This window comes from Cynocephalus volans, chromosome 17 (genome assembly GCF_027409185.1).
Source record: "Cynocephalus volans isolate mCynVol1 chromosome 17, mCynVol1.pri, whole genome shotgun sequence".
In the NCBI taxonomy this organism is placed as follows: domain Eukaryota; kingdom Metazoa; phylum Chordata; class Mammalia; order Dermoptera; family Cynocephalidae; genus Cynocephalus; species Cynocephalus volans.
This window is the reverse complement of record NC_084476.1, coordinates 6,778,466-6,797,273: the sequence shown is the minus strand read 5'-3', so window position 1 is coordinate 6,797,273 and position 18,808 is coordinate 6,778,466. Positions and strand designations below refer to the sequence as shown.

The window sequence follows — 18,808 nt, the reverse complement described above, 5'->3', positions numbered from 1 at the left end:
ACAGGGGATACCGTCTTGCCCAAGTTCACACCAGTGGCGTTGAACCCGTGGTCCACCTTCAGAGCCCACACCCACTCCAGGACCTCCGAGATCCCCCGCCCATCACCACAGAAGTTCCTATTAAGGGAAGGTATTGACTCTCAGCTCTGGCCCCAGCGACCCCTGTATCACTGCTGGCCAGGGAGCAGAGCCATGTTCTGGGCTGACATTGTCTCGGCTGTTTTCCATAGGAAGACAGGTTTGCAGGTCCACAGTGTGACACAGGCTAGGGCCAGTCTGAACAGTAATCACTCTTGACATGGGGGTTTCTACTGTTTGCCAAAAAGCCAGGCTGCCCTAAGTCCTAGCTTGACCTCCAACCTGCCGCCTTCCTCCAAGAGGGGTCCCAGCCAGGGCCCTTCTGGGTGCAGGGCCGACCCCAGAGCTGGCTCTTACTGGGGAGGGCTGTGGACCGAAGCGGTGGAAGGAACGGGCACATTCGTGGGCTGGCTCGCTGTCTCCCGTCTTCCCAAGCCCCTAGCACCACAATCCCAGCCTCAGACCATCCCCCTGCCCCCCAAACACGTTCATCCCCGTGGCCAGCAACTGAGCCATCAACCCCCAAATGAACGGCCGCTTCAGAAACATGCAGATCCTAGCCAAGGCTAGTTTAAAATTAACATTTTATTTTTCTTTATGAATAGTTGTTTGTTTTTTTTAAAAAAAGGCTCATTTTACATTTTCTTCTAGAGTCTTGCGGCTCCTGGTAAGTGCATTGGTTCGTTTTTCACAGTAGCCTCCACGACCGAGGACGGTTCTTATTGCTGGAAGGAGTGAATGTCCACGCCAGGGTGGGGGGCAGGGGGACATCAGAGGAATTGGGGCCCTGGGCAAGAAGCCAGGGTCTGTGCTGGACACGGGGAAGGAGCGGAGGGAACAGACCCCGCCAAGCCGAGCATCCTTGGCCAGACCTGCAGCCTCTCCGGGGCCTTCCCAGCCCCATCTTCAGCAAGGCGGGAGGGGTGGAGAGAAAGGGGCACAGGGCGAAGGTGAGCAGGCAGCAAGGTGGGCTGGGCATCGGGGGGGTGCTGGCCCCTGCCTTGAGTGTTTCTTCACACTCAAGAAATGCGGGTTTGGGGGCCCCTTTGCTCCAGAGCAGCTCACAACCCCCCTGACTGTTCTGCTCCCCAGCCCCCACTCCAGTGAGAACCCCTCAGTGATGACCCAGCCCAGAAGCAGAACTACCCCTGACCTGTCACTAGGGCCCTGTCTCCTCTTTAGTGCAACAAAGACCTGAGTGTGGAGAAGGGCCTCCCCCATCAGGAGGCCAGGTCCTGTCCCAGGCCGCCCCCTCCCCGGCTCTTCCCTAGAGGTGAAGCTGGGACCCCGTCGTTGCCCCCACTCAAGGCTACAGCCTCTATGGGTGGCACGGTCTCCCTACACACCAAGGGGAACCTGCAGCTTCTGGGGTGAGGGCCCCTAAGCACCGCAGCCCTGCCGGTGGCTCCAGCCCTGCACCCCAGGACAGCTGCAGCCTCCCGGCACGAGCGGCTCAGAAACGGACGGGACGTCAAGCACCCCTTGAATCAAGACGGCATCACACGGATAATACAGAGGACTTAGGTGGCCTTCTGCGTTGTCACCGAGACTCCTACAAATGGCTCATCTGCAGCAGAAATGGAGGATTTTCTTATCTGAAGGTTTTCTGTGCTTGATAATCATTAGTTGAATGCAGGGCCCCAGTGATGTAGCTGAGAGTTTGGCAAGCTTGAAGGAACGTGGCTTCAGTGGGGTGTCCCCTAACAGTTCCCAGGAGCAGCCTCACAGCAGACACTGTTAAGAAATCTTGGTGTTGCTCAGGACCAAGTCCTAGGGCTCCAGAGGGCCTGGGACCCAAGGGAAGGTGGGCCGCAAGGACTGGCTTCAGGCCCAGCCCCCACAGAGGCTGATGCTCTCAGCTGTGGGCCGACTCGACCCTCCAGCCCTGGGCCTGGGCTTACTTCTTGGAGGACAAGAAGCAGGGGGTCTGCCACCTGCCTCCCCAGACCTCCCAGGTCCAGGATGGCCTAGGCCTCAGGTGCCTCCACAGCCTCCTCCAGCTCCACCACTGTGGCACTTGGAGCCTGTCTGCAGCCTCCCCCAGAGCTCCTGGGAGTGGCGTCCCTGAGAACGAGCCCACAGCCCTGCCTCAGCTCCTGTGCAGTGCAGGGGAGACCGCTGGCCAAGGGCGCTGGTGCCCGCCAGCCTCAAGCCTCTACTGAGAGGCACAGCGGGAAGGGAAGGGGGCGCTTGTCTTGCCTTTGAGACTCAAAATGGGACTGTGTGTTGGCGGTCCAGGTGGCTGGCTCCCAGGCATCTGGGACCACTGGGGATGGAAAAGGAAAAGCAGAGCCATCCGAGCTTGAGTCCTAAGGACTGAGAGGGTAAAAATTCCCTGGGCCCAAGCCGTAGCCCACAGCACCCTCCCTGGGTCCTCTCCGAGCCACCCGAGGCAAGTTAAGGCTGCAGAGGAGAGGAGAGGACAGGAGAGGCGGCTGGCAGGTCTAGCCCCCGCCGGGGAGGGCTCTACCTGGTGGCAGACAGAAGGGGCTCTTCAGGCAGAGTCTGTCTGTGGCTCTGTGTCTGCTGGAAGGAAAGAGTGAGCAGCTGGCTTTAGGTCTCCATGTCTACCTTCTCCCCAGACAACCAGGAAGGGGGCTCAGATGAGTCTCCGTCCTGACCCACCCCTCCCTCCACAGTTGCAGCGTCCAGTAGGAACGATCCTGCAGTAGGAACGATCCTGCAGTAGGAACAATCCTGCAGTAGGAACAAACGATCCTGCCTTCTCTCTCGGTTGCATTTTTTTCCTCTACATTCAGCTTAAGGCAAACGTTTGGCAAAGCAGTCTACATAAGGCCGCATGACAGGAGGACGGGCTGGCTACTGTGACACACGCCAGCAGTGCTCAGCTCCTCCTCCTCCCGCCCCTGAACCTCATCGAGAGGAGCTTTAAAAAAAGAACTGAAAAAGCAGTGTTTCATGGAATCTGTTGCAAGTGAACGGCCAAAACTGTGAGAAAAAGGAGAGGAGAGGAGACCAGAGGTGACCCTGCAGGGCGCACGTGGGTCTGTATGACCCACGTGGGTCTCCCCGATCCCCGCCAGGAAGCAGGTGCCGAGGGCCTGAGCACAGTGAGACCTGCCTGCTGGAGCAGGTAGAATGGTTGCATTTTGCTGAATGACTGAAGAGGACGTGTGGGTTTGGTTTTGAGCAGTATATTATTTCTGAGTCTAATCTAGTGGGTGGCCCTGGCTGTTACCGGTGCTTGGGTGGGATCACCACCAGCGGCTGCCCGTACTTGGGCCGCCACATGAGGACCTGAGCATCGTTGGCGTTGGGCTTGACCAGGGCACTGGGCGGGATGGGCTCGTTCTTGCTCAGGATCTTGGGCTGGTCCTGGGCAATGGGCTCCCGCAGCCGGGCGCGCTGGCCCAGGGGCCGGTTGGGGTTCACCTCGATGCTCAGCTGCATGCGCCAGTGCAGGGTCTGCAGGATGATCATGTCGTTGGTCGAGGTGTTGGTGGCCACCAACCATGTGGTGAAGCTCTGGTCCCGGTAGATGTTGGTTAGTTTGGCCACGTTGCTCTCGCTGACCGGCACAGCCCACGTGACACTGGGGTAGAAGTTGTCGTTCATGCTGATGATGAACTTGGAGTCTCTCTTGGTGGGGCCCACAATGGTGCACGTCTCTGTGGTGTTGCCATACCAGGGGTAGTTCACCCCATCGGAGTCGCTGATGGCCTCGATCTTGCCCTCCTGGAGGTCAGGGAGCTCCCAGCTGGACCTGCAGGCAAGGAAGGCCAAGTCACTTGCTCGGTCACTCCTGCATCCCCGTGGTGGGCCAGGGGCTGCTCTGGGCCCTGAGGACTAGGTAGATGCAGCAGACCTAGTCCCCTTTGTCCAGGGACTTACCTTCTGGAGGGGTGGCAGACATCAACATGAGGTTGGCTGAGCCAGGGGCTCCCCCAGATGTGATCTCCCTCAATCACCACATCCTGCTCTCTAGCACCATCCCAAATCAGACTCCCCCCAAGGCCAGCACGCCCTCCCAGTCCCACCATCATTTTAGACAGGGACTAGACCTGATTGGGATTTGGGGAAACCTTAGTTAACTCTTCACTTGAGCAGGATTTGTCATTTGCAGGACCACAGTCATGAGGAACCAGGCTGGATGCTATGCCCCCCACTCCATGTCCCAGTGCTGTCAAAGTTGGGCCAACATGGACGGATACCTGGTCATCGCCCCATAGCAGGTTGGCCCAGCCCTCCAGCCCACACCTGCCCCCACACCCCAAGAAACAGTGAGTTTCCTTCTCTAGTTTTAGGGGCCCACAGGAGGCTTCCGAGCCCAGTGGCTGTGGGGTCAGCACATCTGGGAATGGGTCCCATCCCACCATTGACCAGGTGTGGCCGAGTGCAAGTGCCTTCCCTCTCTGGGCTTCAGTGTCTCATCCGAGAAAGGGGGGATTCGGCCTCTCCCTCCCAGCACGCCTGGAGCCCGTCCCCTCCACGACCCCTCCACCACACAGGGGTCTGGACTCCCTGTCTCTCGCCCATGCAAGAGACAGCACCAGGAGAGGCTCCAGGGGGCTGAAATGCCCCTCCCCCACCCACTGCCCATGCTGTCCCTCTGCTCCAACTTCCCTAGAAGAGGCAGCAGCCATGCAGCCACCACTGCAAGGACAGTGCTGGTTGGCCCCTTTTGCAGAGCAATACCACCAGAGAAAACCTGACATGGGCACCCTCCCCAAATTCAGTGCTCAGTCCCAGCCCAAGGCCAGCTTCATGGTGCCTCCTGGGCTGGCCACAGAGTGCTTTGCTGCAGCGGCTGCTCTGGGGACAGCCTGCACGTCTAGCTTCGAGGGGAGAGTGGGTCTGATTAGAGACCACTCTGGCTGCACAGAGTCAGCCTGACCTGCCTACACCTGCTGGGGCCAGAGTGGCTGCCAAGCTGTCCAGAGCTCGGACTCGGGACCCCACCAGCTGCAAGTGTCAGCTGCCACCTCAGTGGCATGAGACCCCAGGCAAGATGCTACCCCTCTCTGGACCCTGTACTCATCACACAATGTCCCTGGGTCACTGCAAGGACTGAAGGCAGTACACAAAGTAAAGGCCCATCACTGGTGGTGGCCAGCACCTCTGTCACTTTTATTGAAATAATAATAACTCTCAGGGCCGAGCCCGTGGCGCACTTGGTAGAGTGCTGCGCTGGCAGCGCTGCGACACTCCCGCCGCGGGTTCGGATCCTATATAGGACTGACCGGTGCACTCACTGGCTGAGTGCCGGTCACGAAAAAACGACAAAAAAAAAAAAAACTCTCAGAAGCTGTTCTGGGGACATACAGATCCCACACTCCCGTGAGTCTGTGGGCATGGTGGCATCTGAGGACCCACCCGGGCTGTAGGAGCGCGTTAGCATTGCAGACTCCCGGGCAGGCGGTGGAGGGTTAGGCAACTTCTTCCCAAGGAGATTTGGCTCAGGACCCCGGGGCCTGACTTGCTCCATCCTGTTTCCGCCTTGACACCTGTAATACTGAGCTCAGGACGCCCTGCACCCACCGCCCCTCTGACACCTGCGTACGCCAGCAGTGCTCTCTGGGAACAGAGTGTGTTTAAGTACTCACTCCTGTCCACAGCGACCAACCCACGCGTCCGTCGGCGGGTGATCAGATAAATGAAACGCTCTGTCCATACCACGGCAGATTATTCAGCCTCAGATGGAAGGAATTCTGACACATGCTACAACACGGATGGGCCTTCGGACGCTGCTATGTGAAAGAAGCGAGTCACAGAAGGACAAATACTGCAGGGTTCCACGTATATGACAGACCTGGAGGATTCATAGCGACAGACAGTAGAATGGAGATTGCCAGGGGCTGGGGGAGGCGGGGATGGGGAGTCAGTGTCTCAGGGGGACAGTGTTAGTTGGGGAAGACGATAAGGTTCTGGAGATGGACGGTGGTGACAGCTGCCCAACAGCATGAATGTCCTTAATGCCACTGACTGTGCACTTAAACGTGGTTAAGATAGTAAAGTTTATATTATGTGCGCTTTACCATGATAAAAACAAAATGCACTCATCTACTGAAACGCATTGTGTAATGTTAACAGCAAAATTGGGGCCACGATAGGAAGAATAATTAGAAATGTGCCTTTACGAATGTTTCTGTTCATTTCATTAAAAGCTCAGAAATTCAAGGAACTCTGGCCTAGTGGGCCAGCTCCTGCCTGCCCCTGAGCACATCAAACTCTGAGGGGACCTGGCAGCCTCAGACAACCTCACATTTCTAAAGTATGCACTGGTCCCTAAGATTCTGGGTCCCCGCAGTGGTGGGCATGAGCCTACTGATCCAGTCCCCCTGCACAGACGGGCGCCACGGACCAGAGAAGAGGACTGGGGTGCCTGTCCCGAGTCTCTCAGAGCCCAGTGCCTTTGCCCACCTGGGCCCAGCCCTGTTTCAGAAGACACTCCCTCTGTCCTCTCCCAGATCTTACACTTGCTTGGAAAAGTTTCTTTTTTAAAGACAGACAGCAAACTTGCAAAGGGGACCTTGTTCTTGCCTTGGCCCCTTTCACTTCCACAGTCTTGTTTTGGGGAATGGGGCCTAACATCAGAGTGGCTGCTCTGTGACCCCAGCCATGGGGTGTTCCGTCCTTGCCCCCACTCATAAATGCCCCAGGCCTGGCTCCTTCACAGACAGGTGATGATTCAGGAGCAGGCCAGCAGCGGTGTCTCGTGGAGTATTACTCAGAACCAGGGCCAGGTCATCAAGAGGACAGCATGGGTCCCACCGGAGAGGTGGAATGCCACGTGGTCAAGGGCACAGCTCAGGAAGACACGGAGCAGCCCTGGGTCCCATCTCTGCCCTGGCTACCAGCTCTGTGATCAAGTCACAAACTCTGAGCCTCTGCCTCCGCATCAGTAGCCCATGGATAATGCTACCCACCTCCACCTGCCAGGGTTTTGTGATGATTCAATGCATTACCACATGCCACCTGGTGCGCAGTCGCCAGCAATAGATGGAAACCGCTGGAGACCATCTGAGAGTGGTGTCAGCAGTTAGAGGTACACCTCTGACGCTAAGGGACCTGTTAGCCCCAATGTGACCTGAAGCCTTTTTTGGCCTCGTTTATATTTTCAGATTATACATGCTCTTCCAGTAATGAATTCCACACAGTTAACTGCCTCTGCAAGACTTTCTGTTGCTCGTTCTAGAATGACTTTGAGCTTCAAGGCCGACCCTCAGTTCCCTGCTACACAGGGTGGAGGGGTGAACTCAGACCCCAGCTCTGACACTCTGAGCCTTCTCCACATTTGCACGATGGGACAATAAGGGCTCCTACCCCACAACACCTGCGAGCATATGCCACCAAGACACGAGCAAAGCTCCAGCGACCGCACAGTCTGTACACCCAGGAAGCCACCTTCATCCATGGCCACAGATAGCGACAGGCAGGGCCGCCCATCATCCTCCCGTCCTCGTCCTCCCAGGTATGGGAACTCAAAGGACAGCAGGCAGGGCCAGGCTTGAACCTGGACCTCAGGATGCTTCCCAGGCCCCGCACATCATGTTTGAGACGACTCTCGAGCTTCCCTCCACATCCCATTGACATCCACTCAACACACGCTTGCAGAGCACCTGCCCTTGACACTGGCCATGAAGCCATGTGAGGAAAAGCCATGCGGGACAAGCATGCTGCCCCGGTCAGCTGTGTTGGGGGGGTCCCGTGCCATCCCTGCCTTTCTCTCTCACCTCGAGAATGTTTCCCTTTTCCTTTGCCTTCACCCTGGCCAGGACCCCTCTCCCCTTCCTGGTCTCCCACCCTCTGCAATCTGTTCTCCCAGAGTCCGAGTGATCTTTTAAAAACACAAAGCTGATCACATTGTTCTGACCCTGTTAAACCTGCCGTGACTCCCATTGCCCTTCAAGCCAGATGCAGTTGGAGCCTAGAGCCCCGTGTGTGCACACACGCATGCACACATGCGCACACACATACCCATCCTCCCAGGGTTCCAGATCCACCAGCTCATCCTCAGCTCCTCTCAAGAGCCATGCCCCTCCCATCTCGGGGCCTTCTACCAGGAGCAGCGACCTTCTCCCCCTCCTCCCCCTCCTCCTCCTGTCCTAGTTAGTAGCTGCCCACTGCTCAACTCTGGAGCCACCACCCCAGGGATGCATGCCCTGACCCCTCATACAAGGCCAGGTACACTAGCATCCAACACCATGGATCCTTGTCCTGTTGCTTCCTGGCACATGCTCAGAATGATTAATTATGTGATCATTTGTTGACAACCTCTTCCTCAGACCAGAAGGGTCGAGAGGGCAGGGGCCATGCCTGTCTTGCCCATTGCCATATATCCAGGATTCATCCTAGTGCCTGGCCCAGAATCAGGTACAGTCAATATTTGTGGCTTGGATCAATGACCGTCAGCAACATTCTGGGTCTCATCTTCAGGGCCCTGGGCCCTGGGCCCCCAAGAGGGTCTCCATAAGGAGCCAAGGGCACCAAAAGCTGCTCGGTGCCTCTGCCCACCCTGCAGAGCTGTGGCTGCAATAGCCACTTGCAGGATGGGTTGTCACCACAGCAATGCCAGTGACAGCATTACTGTTCCCTGAGCACACAGGATGTGCCGGGCACCATACATACTCTGGAGCTGTGGGTGCGTTTTATAGAGGAGACTTATCGAACTCGGAGGCCTGAATCAAGGTCGCACACCTGAGGAGCAACTGGGCCAAGGCCCACACCCTGAGCCAGTTCCTATCCACCCGGCCTCTAGTGGAACCTCGCCCAACATGCATGCAAGAACCTTGCCCAATATGCATGCACACATACGCATGCACACATGTATACACATGCGTGCACACATACATGTGCACGCACAGACGTGCACATACATGCATGTATGCACAAATACAGACACAGAGGTTCTGAGCAGCAAGACCGACCAAGTGTGAGTCTGAAGGGATTAGAGAAAGCCCTTCTCTGGAGGTTGGAGAGGGGGTTGAGGCTGCTGCTGAGGGGGCACCAACAAGGGGTGAGTGAGGGTCACCCTGTGGGTGACCAGTTCAGGGTTCCCAGCTGAGCCACCAGACAGGAGCTGGACCAGCAAAAAGGCCTCTCGGTGGAGAGGAAAGGAAACCAGGATGTCCAGAGGCTTTCGGGGCAGGTGTGCCTTGGAGAGGGGGTGTGACTGGCCACCTGCCTGACCTGGGACCAGGCGGACTCAAGCACACCTTTCTGACTTCTTCAGGAACAGCAGCCCAACTGACGGTTCCAGTCTTTACCCACAACTGTGGCTGAGTCCTCTTCCCTGCCAGGCGAGCCTGGACTTTCTCCCCGACATGAGCAGGACCCCTCAAGTCCCCAGGGATCTCCATCTCTCTCCCATCAAATGTTAAGGTCCCCGGGGCTCTCTTTGTCGATGAATCCCCAGGCTCCAGGACAGAGTTCTGGACTCTGGAGCCAGAAGATCCAAGTCCATTTTGTTTCAACGTCGAGTTTATCAAACATCACAGCTCTTTCTGCATTTTGGTCCTGACTACATGTCTCCTGGATTCTTACTCATTTAATTGTCTCCCTTAATCACTTTTTTAAAAACTCAACTAAATTTAGTCTCTCCTAAGAAACACCTTTGAAATAAAAGATGGGAAATGCTAGAATATAGATATATAGATATTGATATATACTCTGTAGATGTATTTTCTATTATGCATTAAATACGTTACTTCGAAGTAAAATTTAGCCTTAAATGGTTTCACCCAAATATTATTTCACCTCCCACAAGCAGTGAGCATTCTGCACTTTAAGAAAGACTTTTACAGATAAGGACTTGAGGCTCCAGGGCAAAGGGTCTGTCCAAGGCAAGGGACTCTCCTGCCCAGCCCTGGTTTCAATCCCCTCACACAGGCCAGGTGGGATTTCAGTGATTATCTCACCTGGTCCCCAATTGTACAGATTTTACAATTTGGTAAAATTTGCAGAGTACACATTCTGTACAAAGTTTTACAATTTTACAGAAACCGAGGCCCAGGAGCCCCACTTCCATGCCAGCCTGGGATCCTGGTTTCCCTGTTTTCCTCTCACCACGCTGCATGCAGCTCCTGGGCTATCCCTCTCCAGCCCAGGTCACCAGGCCCTGCTCACCTAGCTTCCCCCAGCAAGCACCCGCTCACAGCCCCGAGGGAGGGGCTGCAGCTGTCACCTCCCTCAGGGCCTGCTCCTGGAGCTTCCCCCAAAACAAGCCCCACTCTTCCGGGCCACCCTCTTCCTGCCCACCTTGCCCTCGTGACCCCGGCCGCAGCCCTGGGCCCAACATGAAGAGGAAAGACCAACAGTGCCTGTTTTAGTCTTTAGTTATAAAACGTGTGCTTTTTGTTTAAAAAAAAACCAGAGCCACGAAGAGGCATGTGAGTGAGAACCGAAAGCCACCTCCTCCGTGCCCCCCCTCCCCCCAGGCTACTCACCACATCGCATTTGGGTAAACATCCTTCTAGACCTTTCCGTCTGCATATACACACAGGATATGTTCCCATTTTTAGAGTTTTCTTTTTTAACAAAAATGGGTTCTTCTACCCTAAATATTGTTTGACCACTTTTTTTTAACGCAACCATATAGTAACCTTTACCCATGTGGGAGCGTCTGTCCGTAGCTCCTCCTGGTCACTTGCAGCAGCCTCGCCGTTCCCTGCACTGTAGACAGACCATAATTTCACCCCTCGAGTTGCTATTAGGAACGGCGCTGGAGTTAACATCCTCACACATGCACGAGTCTTTAGGGACTGGCTCTTCCATTCTCACGTTCGCTAATTCATCCATTCAGAAGACTGTCGCCTCCGACATGCTGGGCCCTGGGCTGGGGACGTAAGACGAGCTCTACATGCAGAACAGCAGAGTTGAAGGGCGTGCACAGGGGAGGCTGTAACAGGTGCAGCTGAGCTCACCGCAGAGCTGCCTCAACTGCATTCCCACAAACAGCAGGTGAGGGGCTCCCCTTCCCCGAACACTGGGCACGACCGAGCTTTTTCATTTTCACCCAGATCCAATCAGTAAAAAAAACGATCTCAGTATTTAACTTGTTATTTCTCTCATGCTAGCGGCTGCTGGTGCCTTCTCGCACATCTCCGGGCACAGCCAGCTTATTTCCCACACTTGGAAGGTGACCGAGGGCTGCAGCAATTGCTTGGCCGGGCCGGTCCAGGGGGAGTTCTCCTTGGGCCGGGCCATCTCCCGCCCCACTTCCTCCCACCCCAGAGCTTTGAAACAAGGACTTCCCTCTCCCCCCACCCCACTCTGGCCTCCGCCAGGGCCTGGCAGATGGGGGAGGCCACCTTCCGGTCACAGAGAGGAAGCCTTGTCCTCAATTGTTCTGAGTGGAGCCTGAAGCTCAGGCCCCGGCTGCAGGAAGAGGCCACGTGGTCACCAGGGAATTCCTCCATTGCCCGGCCCTGGATCTGCTGGCGCTGAGCAAGCCTCTGTGGGCAAGCAGCTTCAGGTCTCAGGCTGTGTCCTCGTCATAAAGTGAGGACCTCATGAGGTCCTGGGGAGGACACCTGGAGCTAACATAGTGGAAAGGGAGCCGAAGACAGCCATTCCCAACATCATCACAGCAGGGCTGGGTGCACCCCAGCTCTGGTGTTCCCCTACCACTGCCTGCCCTGTCCCACCAGCCTCTCGTAACTCTGTGACATCAGAAGTCAGCACATTTCGGCCAGAAAGACCCTCAGAGTTGTCACGGCCCAAGGCTCTCATACTGGACAGGTATCTGAAAGCCAGGAGAAGGGGTAACATAACCACAACAATAATACCGCAATCTGACTCTGCCAGGCGTGGCATAATGAATAGTAAATTATTAGTAATTACGTCTCATAATTACGGTATTGAGCACGACCACGTATTGAGTGTGGAGTATGCACCGGGCACTGGGCTAAGCTCTCACCATGCACCATCTCATTTAAACTTCAAAACGACATATGAGGTTTGTACAAGGATCCTCCTTTCATAGATGGGAACAGTGAGGCTCAGACAGTTTAAGAGACTGGCCCACAGTCTCTGCTGGACATGTATGCAGGGCAGTGGCACTGTCAACCCAAAGAGACCCTCCCTGACCTCACCCCCAAGTCTCCCTGTTGGCAGAATCCTGAGCCATAAACTGCCCTTGGCCTCAGACTTGGCTGTGGGGCAGGTTTCCTGGGGACCCCAGAGAAGGGCAAACTGGGGACAATGTAAAGTGTCTCCCACACAGGCGAGAAATTGTGACTTGTCACTTAGAAGACTCTGTGCCAGCTGACAGGTGGCAGTTGAGGAATTGCGGAGGACGGGTTGTGGAGGCAGGTGTCTCCAACAATTTGGAGGGGGGGTTGGCTTTTAAAGCAATGTGGGTTGGACCCAAAACCGCATAGAGTCCTCTTAGGCTGGCGCAGAGAAACTCGCCGTTCCCAGCTCTCGTCTGTGCAGGTCGGGGTATTACTGAGGTGGCAGGGTTTATTTCAAATCCAGAATGTCATTCTAAAAAGTTCTCCTCCTGGCTTAGAGATTAACTTCAAGCAGAGATAACATTTGGGGGTATTATGGATTTTGGCTAAGTATCTGGAATTAATATTCTGAATACCAGCCCATTTGTGAGGAATGGAAGCCCTGGCCTGGCCTTCGCTCAATTGCTTAGGTTAACCCGCTGTCCCCTCCCAGGCCACTAAAGCCAGTGCCTGGGTTTCATCTTAATGCTTTGAATTGTCTGGGTTGGGTCCAGCGGTTCTTAACCAGGAGTGATTTCACACTCCTCCCAGGGGACATTGGACCATGTCTGGAGACATCCGTGGTTGTCACCACGTGGGGGGTGCTACTTGCCCGGAGCTGGGAGAGACCAGGAACAGAGCCAACACCCACCACGCACAGGCCAGCCCCTGCATGAAGAAGGGCTCCACTGTGGTCCAGTCAAGGCAGGAGGACCACTGTGGGCTGGTTGAGGCTTCTGGGCAATCCCACCAACTCACCACCCCACTTTCTTCCATGCCATAAGGCTTAAAAACTGGGAAAACAGTAGTTACTCCAAGAGGTCTAGGGTAGGGAAGATGGAAAGGGTCTTTAAAATCCTATCCAAATGCTTCTATTTACATTCAGGAGGGAGCCAGATGTCAGGCCCTTTTCAGGCCTTTTCCAAAGGAGCCTTTCTCATTTCCAAAAGGCAAGGGTCGAACGCAGGGCTCTGCCCACGGATTGGAGGGACTGTACCAGTCGGCAATTCAGTTCCCTAAGACAACTCGGTTGATTAATAATGAGCAGTCAAGCAGCTTCCTCCTCTGCCTTTCAGCCACAGGATGGTCACCTACTCCTGTCCTTCCACTGAGTCCTCACAGCAGCCTACAGGAGTTCTCTCCTTATCCCCACTGGCAGATGACAAAAGGGACCCTCTGAGGCTGCCTTGCCAAGGCCCCAGAGCCAGCACCGCTCGAATGACCGCTCCGAGCTGCCCCTCCCAGGGAGCCTCAGCTCAGCCCTTCCCCGGGGCAGGTCCCATCCCAACTGGGATGAGAACCCAGTGCATCCGGGGAGAGTGAGCTGGGCAGCATGGAAAGGGCCCTGCCCGAAATCGGTGCCCCAACAGGGGGAGGACAAAGGGACAGCAAGGAACATGGCCTTCAGCTGCTTTAAAACTCAAAGCTCTCACATTCTTTTTAAATTTTTAAAAGTCAGAGAGTGGGCTCTCTATGACAGAGGAAGACCTGGGCTGGGGGAGAAAACTGATTGCAAGCAGGGGCTGGCATCTGCCCTGATTCCATAGTCCAGCCACAATTGTCCACATGTGCAGGACCATCAGTCTCCCCCCAATACAACAGCAACGTTCGGGACGACCACCGGGAGCTCGGCCCAGCGCTGACCGCTTGACAAACGTGGTCTTGAGGAATTGTCACAATAAGCCACGGGGAAGGGGCTATACTATTAGCCTTCGTTTGCAGATGAGCAAACTGAGGCCCAAGTGGTTAAAGAACTTGCCTAGGGTCACACCCTGGGAAGTGACAGAGCCTGGCCTCCTGCCCAGGTCTGCTTGATCACAGAGTCTAAGCGTGCATGAGGCTGTTCTAACCAGGAACCGAGGACTGGCACAGCAAGGGTGACATCGACTCAGGTTCCTCACTTGGGCCTGGCTCCAGCACCAGTGCCCAAAGGGACTCAGAGACACCAAATGGAGAACACGGCCCCAGGCGCCGGAAGGATCTGGAAACCCCCATGTACAGATCGGGAAGCTGAGGCTCTGAGTCAGGGAGAGCCAGGTCTGCACCTTGGGCTCGTGCCTTTCCAACTTTAGAAGGACCCTCTGCCTTCCCTACTCCTTCTAGAAAAGAAACTGGGCTGAGCCTAAAACCCCTAGGAAAACCTCTGTTTCTTGACAACTGTCCCGGATGCCTTCCAAAGCCAGAGGAGGTTTCTCGGCTTAAGGCTTCTTAGAAAAGGTCCTCATCAAATAACTAAGAATCATGTTTCCCTTCTCAGAATGGAGAGTCAGCCCCTGCCCCCACCCCGAATTAGATTCACAGCTGCTCTTGAGCATTGCAGGGCTCAGTGCAGGAACCAAGGTGTTGGAGGGGACCCGAGGAGTGTCACCCACCTGCACCTCTTTGGGGCGATCACGGTTACACCCTGGTCTTAAGTCTTTCTAAGGTCTTTCCCTTAGAACTTTGGAGTCATCAAGTGGGGAAGTCACAAGATCTGGTGTCCAGCCACCCGCCACCCCATGACATTCTTAAATCAGTGATGAATTTCAACTCCTGGGGAAATTCTGCTTTCTCTTCCTCACTTGCCAAACCGGGAAGTGGTGCTGCAGAGGGTGGACACTGAGTGACAGGCTACAGGAGAGTGTCCATGGCCAGTCATGGGGGTCAAAGTGGGGGGCTGCCCCTCAGGGCCCACCTAGCTCTCTCAGAAGTGTCCTTGTGCTGGGAAACAGCTCCTTTTGCCGCCCCTGTCTTAGGGCAACCCTTCTAGTTAAGTCCCTTTCCCTCTACCACTGACTACTCTGCACACCGGGGATGGCCTGCTCTGGGGTCAGAGAAGAGGCCAGAGAAGAAGACCCAGGATCCCAGGGTCCCCACTGAGATCTACATCATCCTAGGAACTGGCTGGAGACGAGAGGCCAGTGGGCTCCTCTTAGTTGCTCCTAGCTAGGGCCCCACCGGAAGGACACTGGATGTTCGATGGCTGCCTCAGGACAGAAAGCTCCACATTGCAAAGCAAACCAAGTTTCTAAAACCCGTCCTCCTCTCCAACAGCAAAGCACTCCTCCAGGTCCTGATGTGCATTTGAAAACCCTGGAGAGCCACGTTGAGGCCCAACCACAAAGCCCTGTACCAAGAGGAATGGAGGCCTAGAGGGCCCTGAGTGTCTGCCACATGTGCGCAGGACGGCCTGAGCCGGGGGACAGAGCTGTAGCCTCTTTGGTGACCCCTGACGGCACTGATACTGCTGTTTTGCCAAAGAGGCGTGCGGAAGGACATCTGCTTTCTCAGCATCTTGCAGAGAAGGACACAGAAACCTCGGACCCAGGGACAGTGGCAAGATAGGTCCCAGAGCCAAGACCCCAGTCTGTATCAACAGCCAAATCCTCCAGGAGTCACCTGGCCAAGAAGGACTCAGAGGCTCTTCCATACCTGCCTAAATCTCCCCTCTGGCCCCGCGCAGGCCCCTCTCCCCCTGGCATCTCTACCCCCCAGGCCCCTCTCCCCCTGGCATCTCTACCCCCACCCCCCCGGGTCCCCACGCCGGGCCACCGGGACCGTGCTGGTTCCTGAGTAGTACTCACATGCCTTGCTCCCCGTACTGGTTATAGAACTCCATGTGGCTGCACGCCTGGATCCAGCCGACTATCCAGGTCTCCTTCTTGGGGATGGGCGGCATGACCACCTGGGCCGAGGCCCGGAAGTGGGGCGTCCGGTAGCGGAGCACCACGCTGGAGGACTCGTCGATGCTGGTGGGGATGGGGTCGATGGAGGCTTTCACGTCAATCACCGTGATCCCTTCCCGGAAGACTCTGGCTTTGCCTCCGATGCTCTGAATACAGCCCATGGCACACAGGACCGCTCTGATCTCCAGGGAAGGACAGCAGTCCCAGAAGAATCCGGGCATTGAGAGGCCGCGGCTGCCGGGCCGGTGCGGACGGCGCTGCTCTGCAGTCTCAGATCTCAAGGCCGATATCCATGGGATAGAACGTTCACCGAGCGGAGGGGGTCGGCATATCACCGGCCGGGCCTGCTTATAGACGAGGGCTCTGCTGCATGGCGAGAGCCCTGGGCTCTCCCTTCTCCCGGCAGTGGACAAAAATCACCGATATTCTTTGGGTTAAACACAGAAAACTTTGGCGTTCAAGGCATAACCACGTTGTTCTGACATCCAGCCCTTCCGTGCCTCACGCGCGGGGACGGCGGCTCAGAGACTGTCGCTGAAGTCTCCGGAGGAAGGAGGCCAGCGCCGGCGGGCACATAAATAAGGAAGGCTCGGTCCCCGCGCGGCCGCGCCGCCCTCGCCGCAGGACCCGACTTCCTGCCCTGCCTTCCGCACGCGCTCGCTCCGGGGCCGCTGCTGTGCGACCGGCCGGGGTCCGGGAGCCCTCGGGGCCAAGCGCAGACCCGCGGCTCCCAGGAGGCGAGCTCCGGGCTCGGGCCGCTCGCCGGCTGCCGGTCGGCGCCCACACGCGGACGCGGGCAGGGGCGCGGGCCGGACGCCCCCACGCGGGCGCGCCGCGTCCCCCTCGCCGCTGTCGCTGTCGCCGCCCGCCGCTGAGGACCTGGTGGGAGGTGGAAGGGACAGGGCGTCAAGGGCCGCCTCAAAGTTGAGCCGAACTTTGCCGCGGGGGGCGCGCGGGGGGCGCGGGGGCGGCGACGCGTGAGCGCGGGGCGCGGGCTGCGGAACCGACAGCGCAGCTCTGGGCGGTCTCCCCGCAGGCGGCGGCCACCGCCCGCCCCGTCAGTGGCGGCCCCACGACCGCGCGCACCAGCGAATAATCGCCGCCCGTGACATCTCCGCTGACACCCCCGGCCCGGCAGCCAGCGCTGGGCGCCCCTTCCCCGCCCAGGTCCCCCCGGCCCCCTGGGGGCGCAGTGCCACCCCCCAGGCCGTTCTCATCAGCGCGCGCCCCTTCAGCCGGGCCCGGGTCCTCCGACGCCGGGGGGCGCGGTGTCCCCGCCCCGCGGCGCCGGGCGCTTCTGTCCCCCTCGCCGGCCGCGAGCGGCCCCGGATCCCCGCGCGTCGGGCGCGCTCGCCGCTGCCGGGGAACTTTGGCGTGCACGCCCCCACCCGGGCGGCGCCGCCGACTCACCTGCCCCGCGGGCCGCTCCGCGTGCCCGGCCGCCGCCCTCCGGACGCCCCTGACCTTGCCGCGGGCACGCTCCCGGGGCGCCCCCTCCCTCCCCCGGGCAGTGTCCTTGGCTCTACCGGCGTCTGGGGCCGGCGTGGGCGCCCCCGGCCCCCACCCCCTCCGGGCTCGGGGCTGCTGGGGGGCGGCGGGGGGCGGAGGGCCGAGGCTCGGGGCTCTCGCGCCCCCAGCCCGCGCGCCTCCTTATTTGATGATCATGGTGACCGTGCGGTCGCCCGCAGCCCCGCCGCCGCGCCGCAGCCCCCGGGCGCGCCCCGCGCTGCCTCGCTCTGCGGCAGCATCGGAAAGGCAACCAGGTCAAACTTTGCAGAAACTCGGCCCCGGCGCCGTCCTGACCCCCGCGTCGGCCCGCAGCCGCCCGCCCAGCGCAGCCGGCGCACGCAGCACCGCCGCCCGTCGCCGGCCCCCCGGGGATGCAGCTCGCAGGCGGCGGCGGCAGCGACAGCGGCGGCGGCGGGCGGACGCCGCCTCCTCCTCCCCGCCCGCCCGGCTCTCCAGCCCGCCCTCCCCTGGAATCCCTCGCTCCCTCTCCCCCGCCTCTCCCCCTGTCCCTGTGCAGCCGCTGGGGGAGCTGAGGCTCTCCTTGCACAAACGACATTTCCTTTTTGGCCAGCCCCGGGAATTCTGGGTAGTGTAGTTCCGCTTCTGTCTCGGGTCCAGGTGGGCTGCTCCCCACGCCCTTTGAACTCTACAGGCCAGAGGCTTTCCGGGGCTCACAGCAGGTGGAGAGAGACTGTACTGCTCTGGGGTTCCTGGCCTCGGGTGGACAGTGGCTGAGTGGCGACAGTGGTGGTGGGGGGGCGCTCCAGGTCTGGGATGGTTGGAGGTGAGGGGAGTAAAGTTTGGGGAGGGAGCAGCTGGTCCCTGGGCTGCCCCCTCCCTGCTGGTCTGCTGACACCCTGACAGGTAGGCAGCCTGTTGGGCCCCAGCTGTGGACAAGCGTCACCGTGTCATCTCCCGTCGGCCACCCTATGCAGGGAGGCCTGTGGTTATGTGTATTTCACAGAGGAGTGATCTGAAGCGGGGAGACTAGGAAATGTGCCCAAGGCCTCACCCTGGCAGGTGTCCCAGCTGAGGCCAGGACCCCGGTGGTCTGAGTGCAGAGGTTTAAAGGGGTTGGAGCCAGGATACCAGTGGGAGAGCTATGAACTTCTCTAAGCAGCGTCATGCTACCTTACAACTACACCCCCCCCCCACAGTTTGTGACATCAGAAAACCTGGCAGCCACATTAAAGCCATGCTCCCCATCCCCCCACCCCACCCCAAATTCTGACTTTCAAAGGTGCCCACAGCTGGGTGCTGGGCAGGTGGTTCTGGCCAGTCCCAGAGCCAGCACATAGTGAGTGCCTATGAGGGCAGGGGCTGAAGGGGCCAAGGGTTCCAGCCACTTTGAGGTCTCCCCTTTGAGGGATGACCAGCCAGGCT

General features: G+C 58.0%; 2 protein-coding genes across 2 annotated transcripts in view; both read right to left on the bottom strand.

Moving 5' to 3' along the window:
• Positions 1-681: 681 nt before the first annotated feature.
• Positions 682-16,639, bottom strand: FAM78A (family with sequence similarity 78 member A). Its single transcript, XM_063082488.1, has 2 exons — positions 15,815-16,639; positions 682-3,802 (listed from the first exon to the last, which is right to left on the bottom strand). The coding sequence occupies exons 1-2, from the start codon at positions 16,135-16,137 to the stop codon at positions 3,274-3,276; spliced, it is 852 nt and encodes a 283-aa protein (XP_062938558.1). The 5' UTR covers positions 16,138-16,639; the 3' UTR covers positions 682-3,273.
• LOC134365523 (collagen alpha-1(I) chain-like) overlaps positions 16,438-18,808 on the bottom strand; it is a 10,747-nt gene continuing 8,376 nt past the window's right edge. Inside the window, exons 5-8 of the mRNA XM_063081648.1 lie at positions 18,438-18,476; positions 17,720-18,298; positions 16,857-17,500; positions 16,438-16,795 (exon numbers count right to left, since the gene is read on the bottom strand). Coding sequence (XP_062937718.1) covers positions 16,438-16,795; positions 16,857-17,500; positions 17,720-18,298; positions 18,438-18,476 — 1,620 coding nt within the window. The remainder of the gene's footprint in view (positions 16,796-16,856; positions 17,501-17,719; positions 18,299-18,437; positions 18,477-18,808) is intronic.

Bases quoted from the DNA above. Each gene is read 5' to 3' on its own strand.
- FAM78A (XM_063082488.1), bottom strand. From the start codon at position 16,137: ATGCCCGGATTCTTCTGGGACTGCTGTCCTTCCCTGGAGATCAGAGCG. The intron at 3,803-15,814 runs GTGAGTACTACT...CCTTGCCTGCAG, and splicing joins CAGTACGGGGAGCAAGGCAT to GTCCAGCTGGGAGCTCCCTG.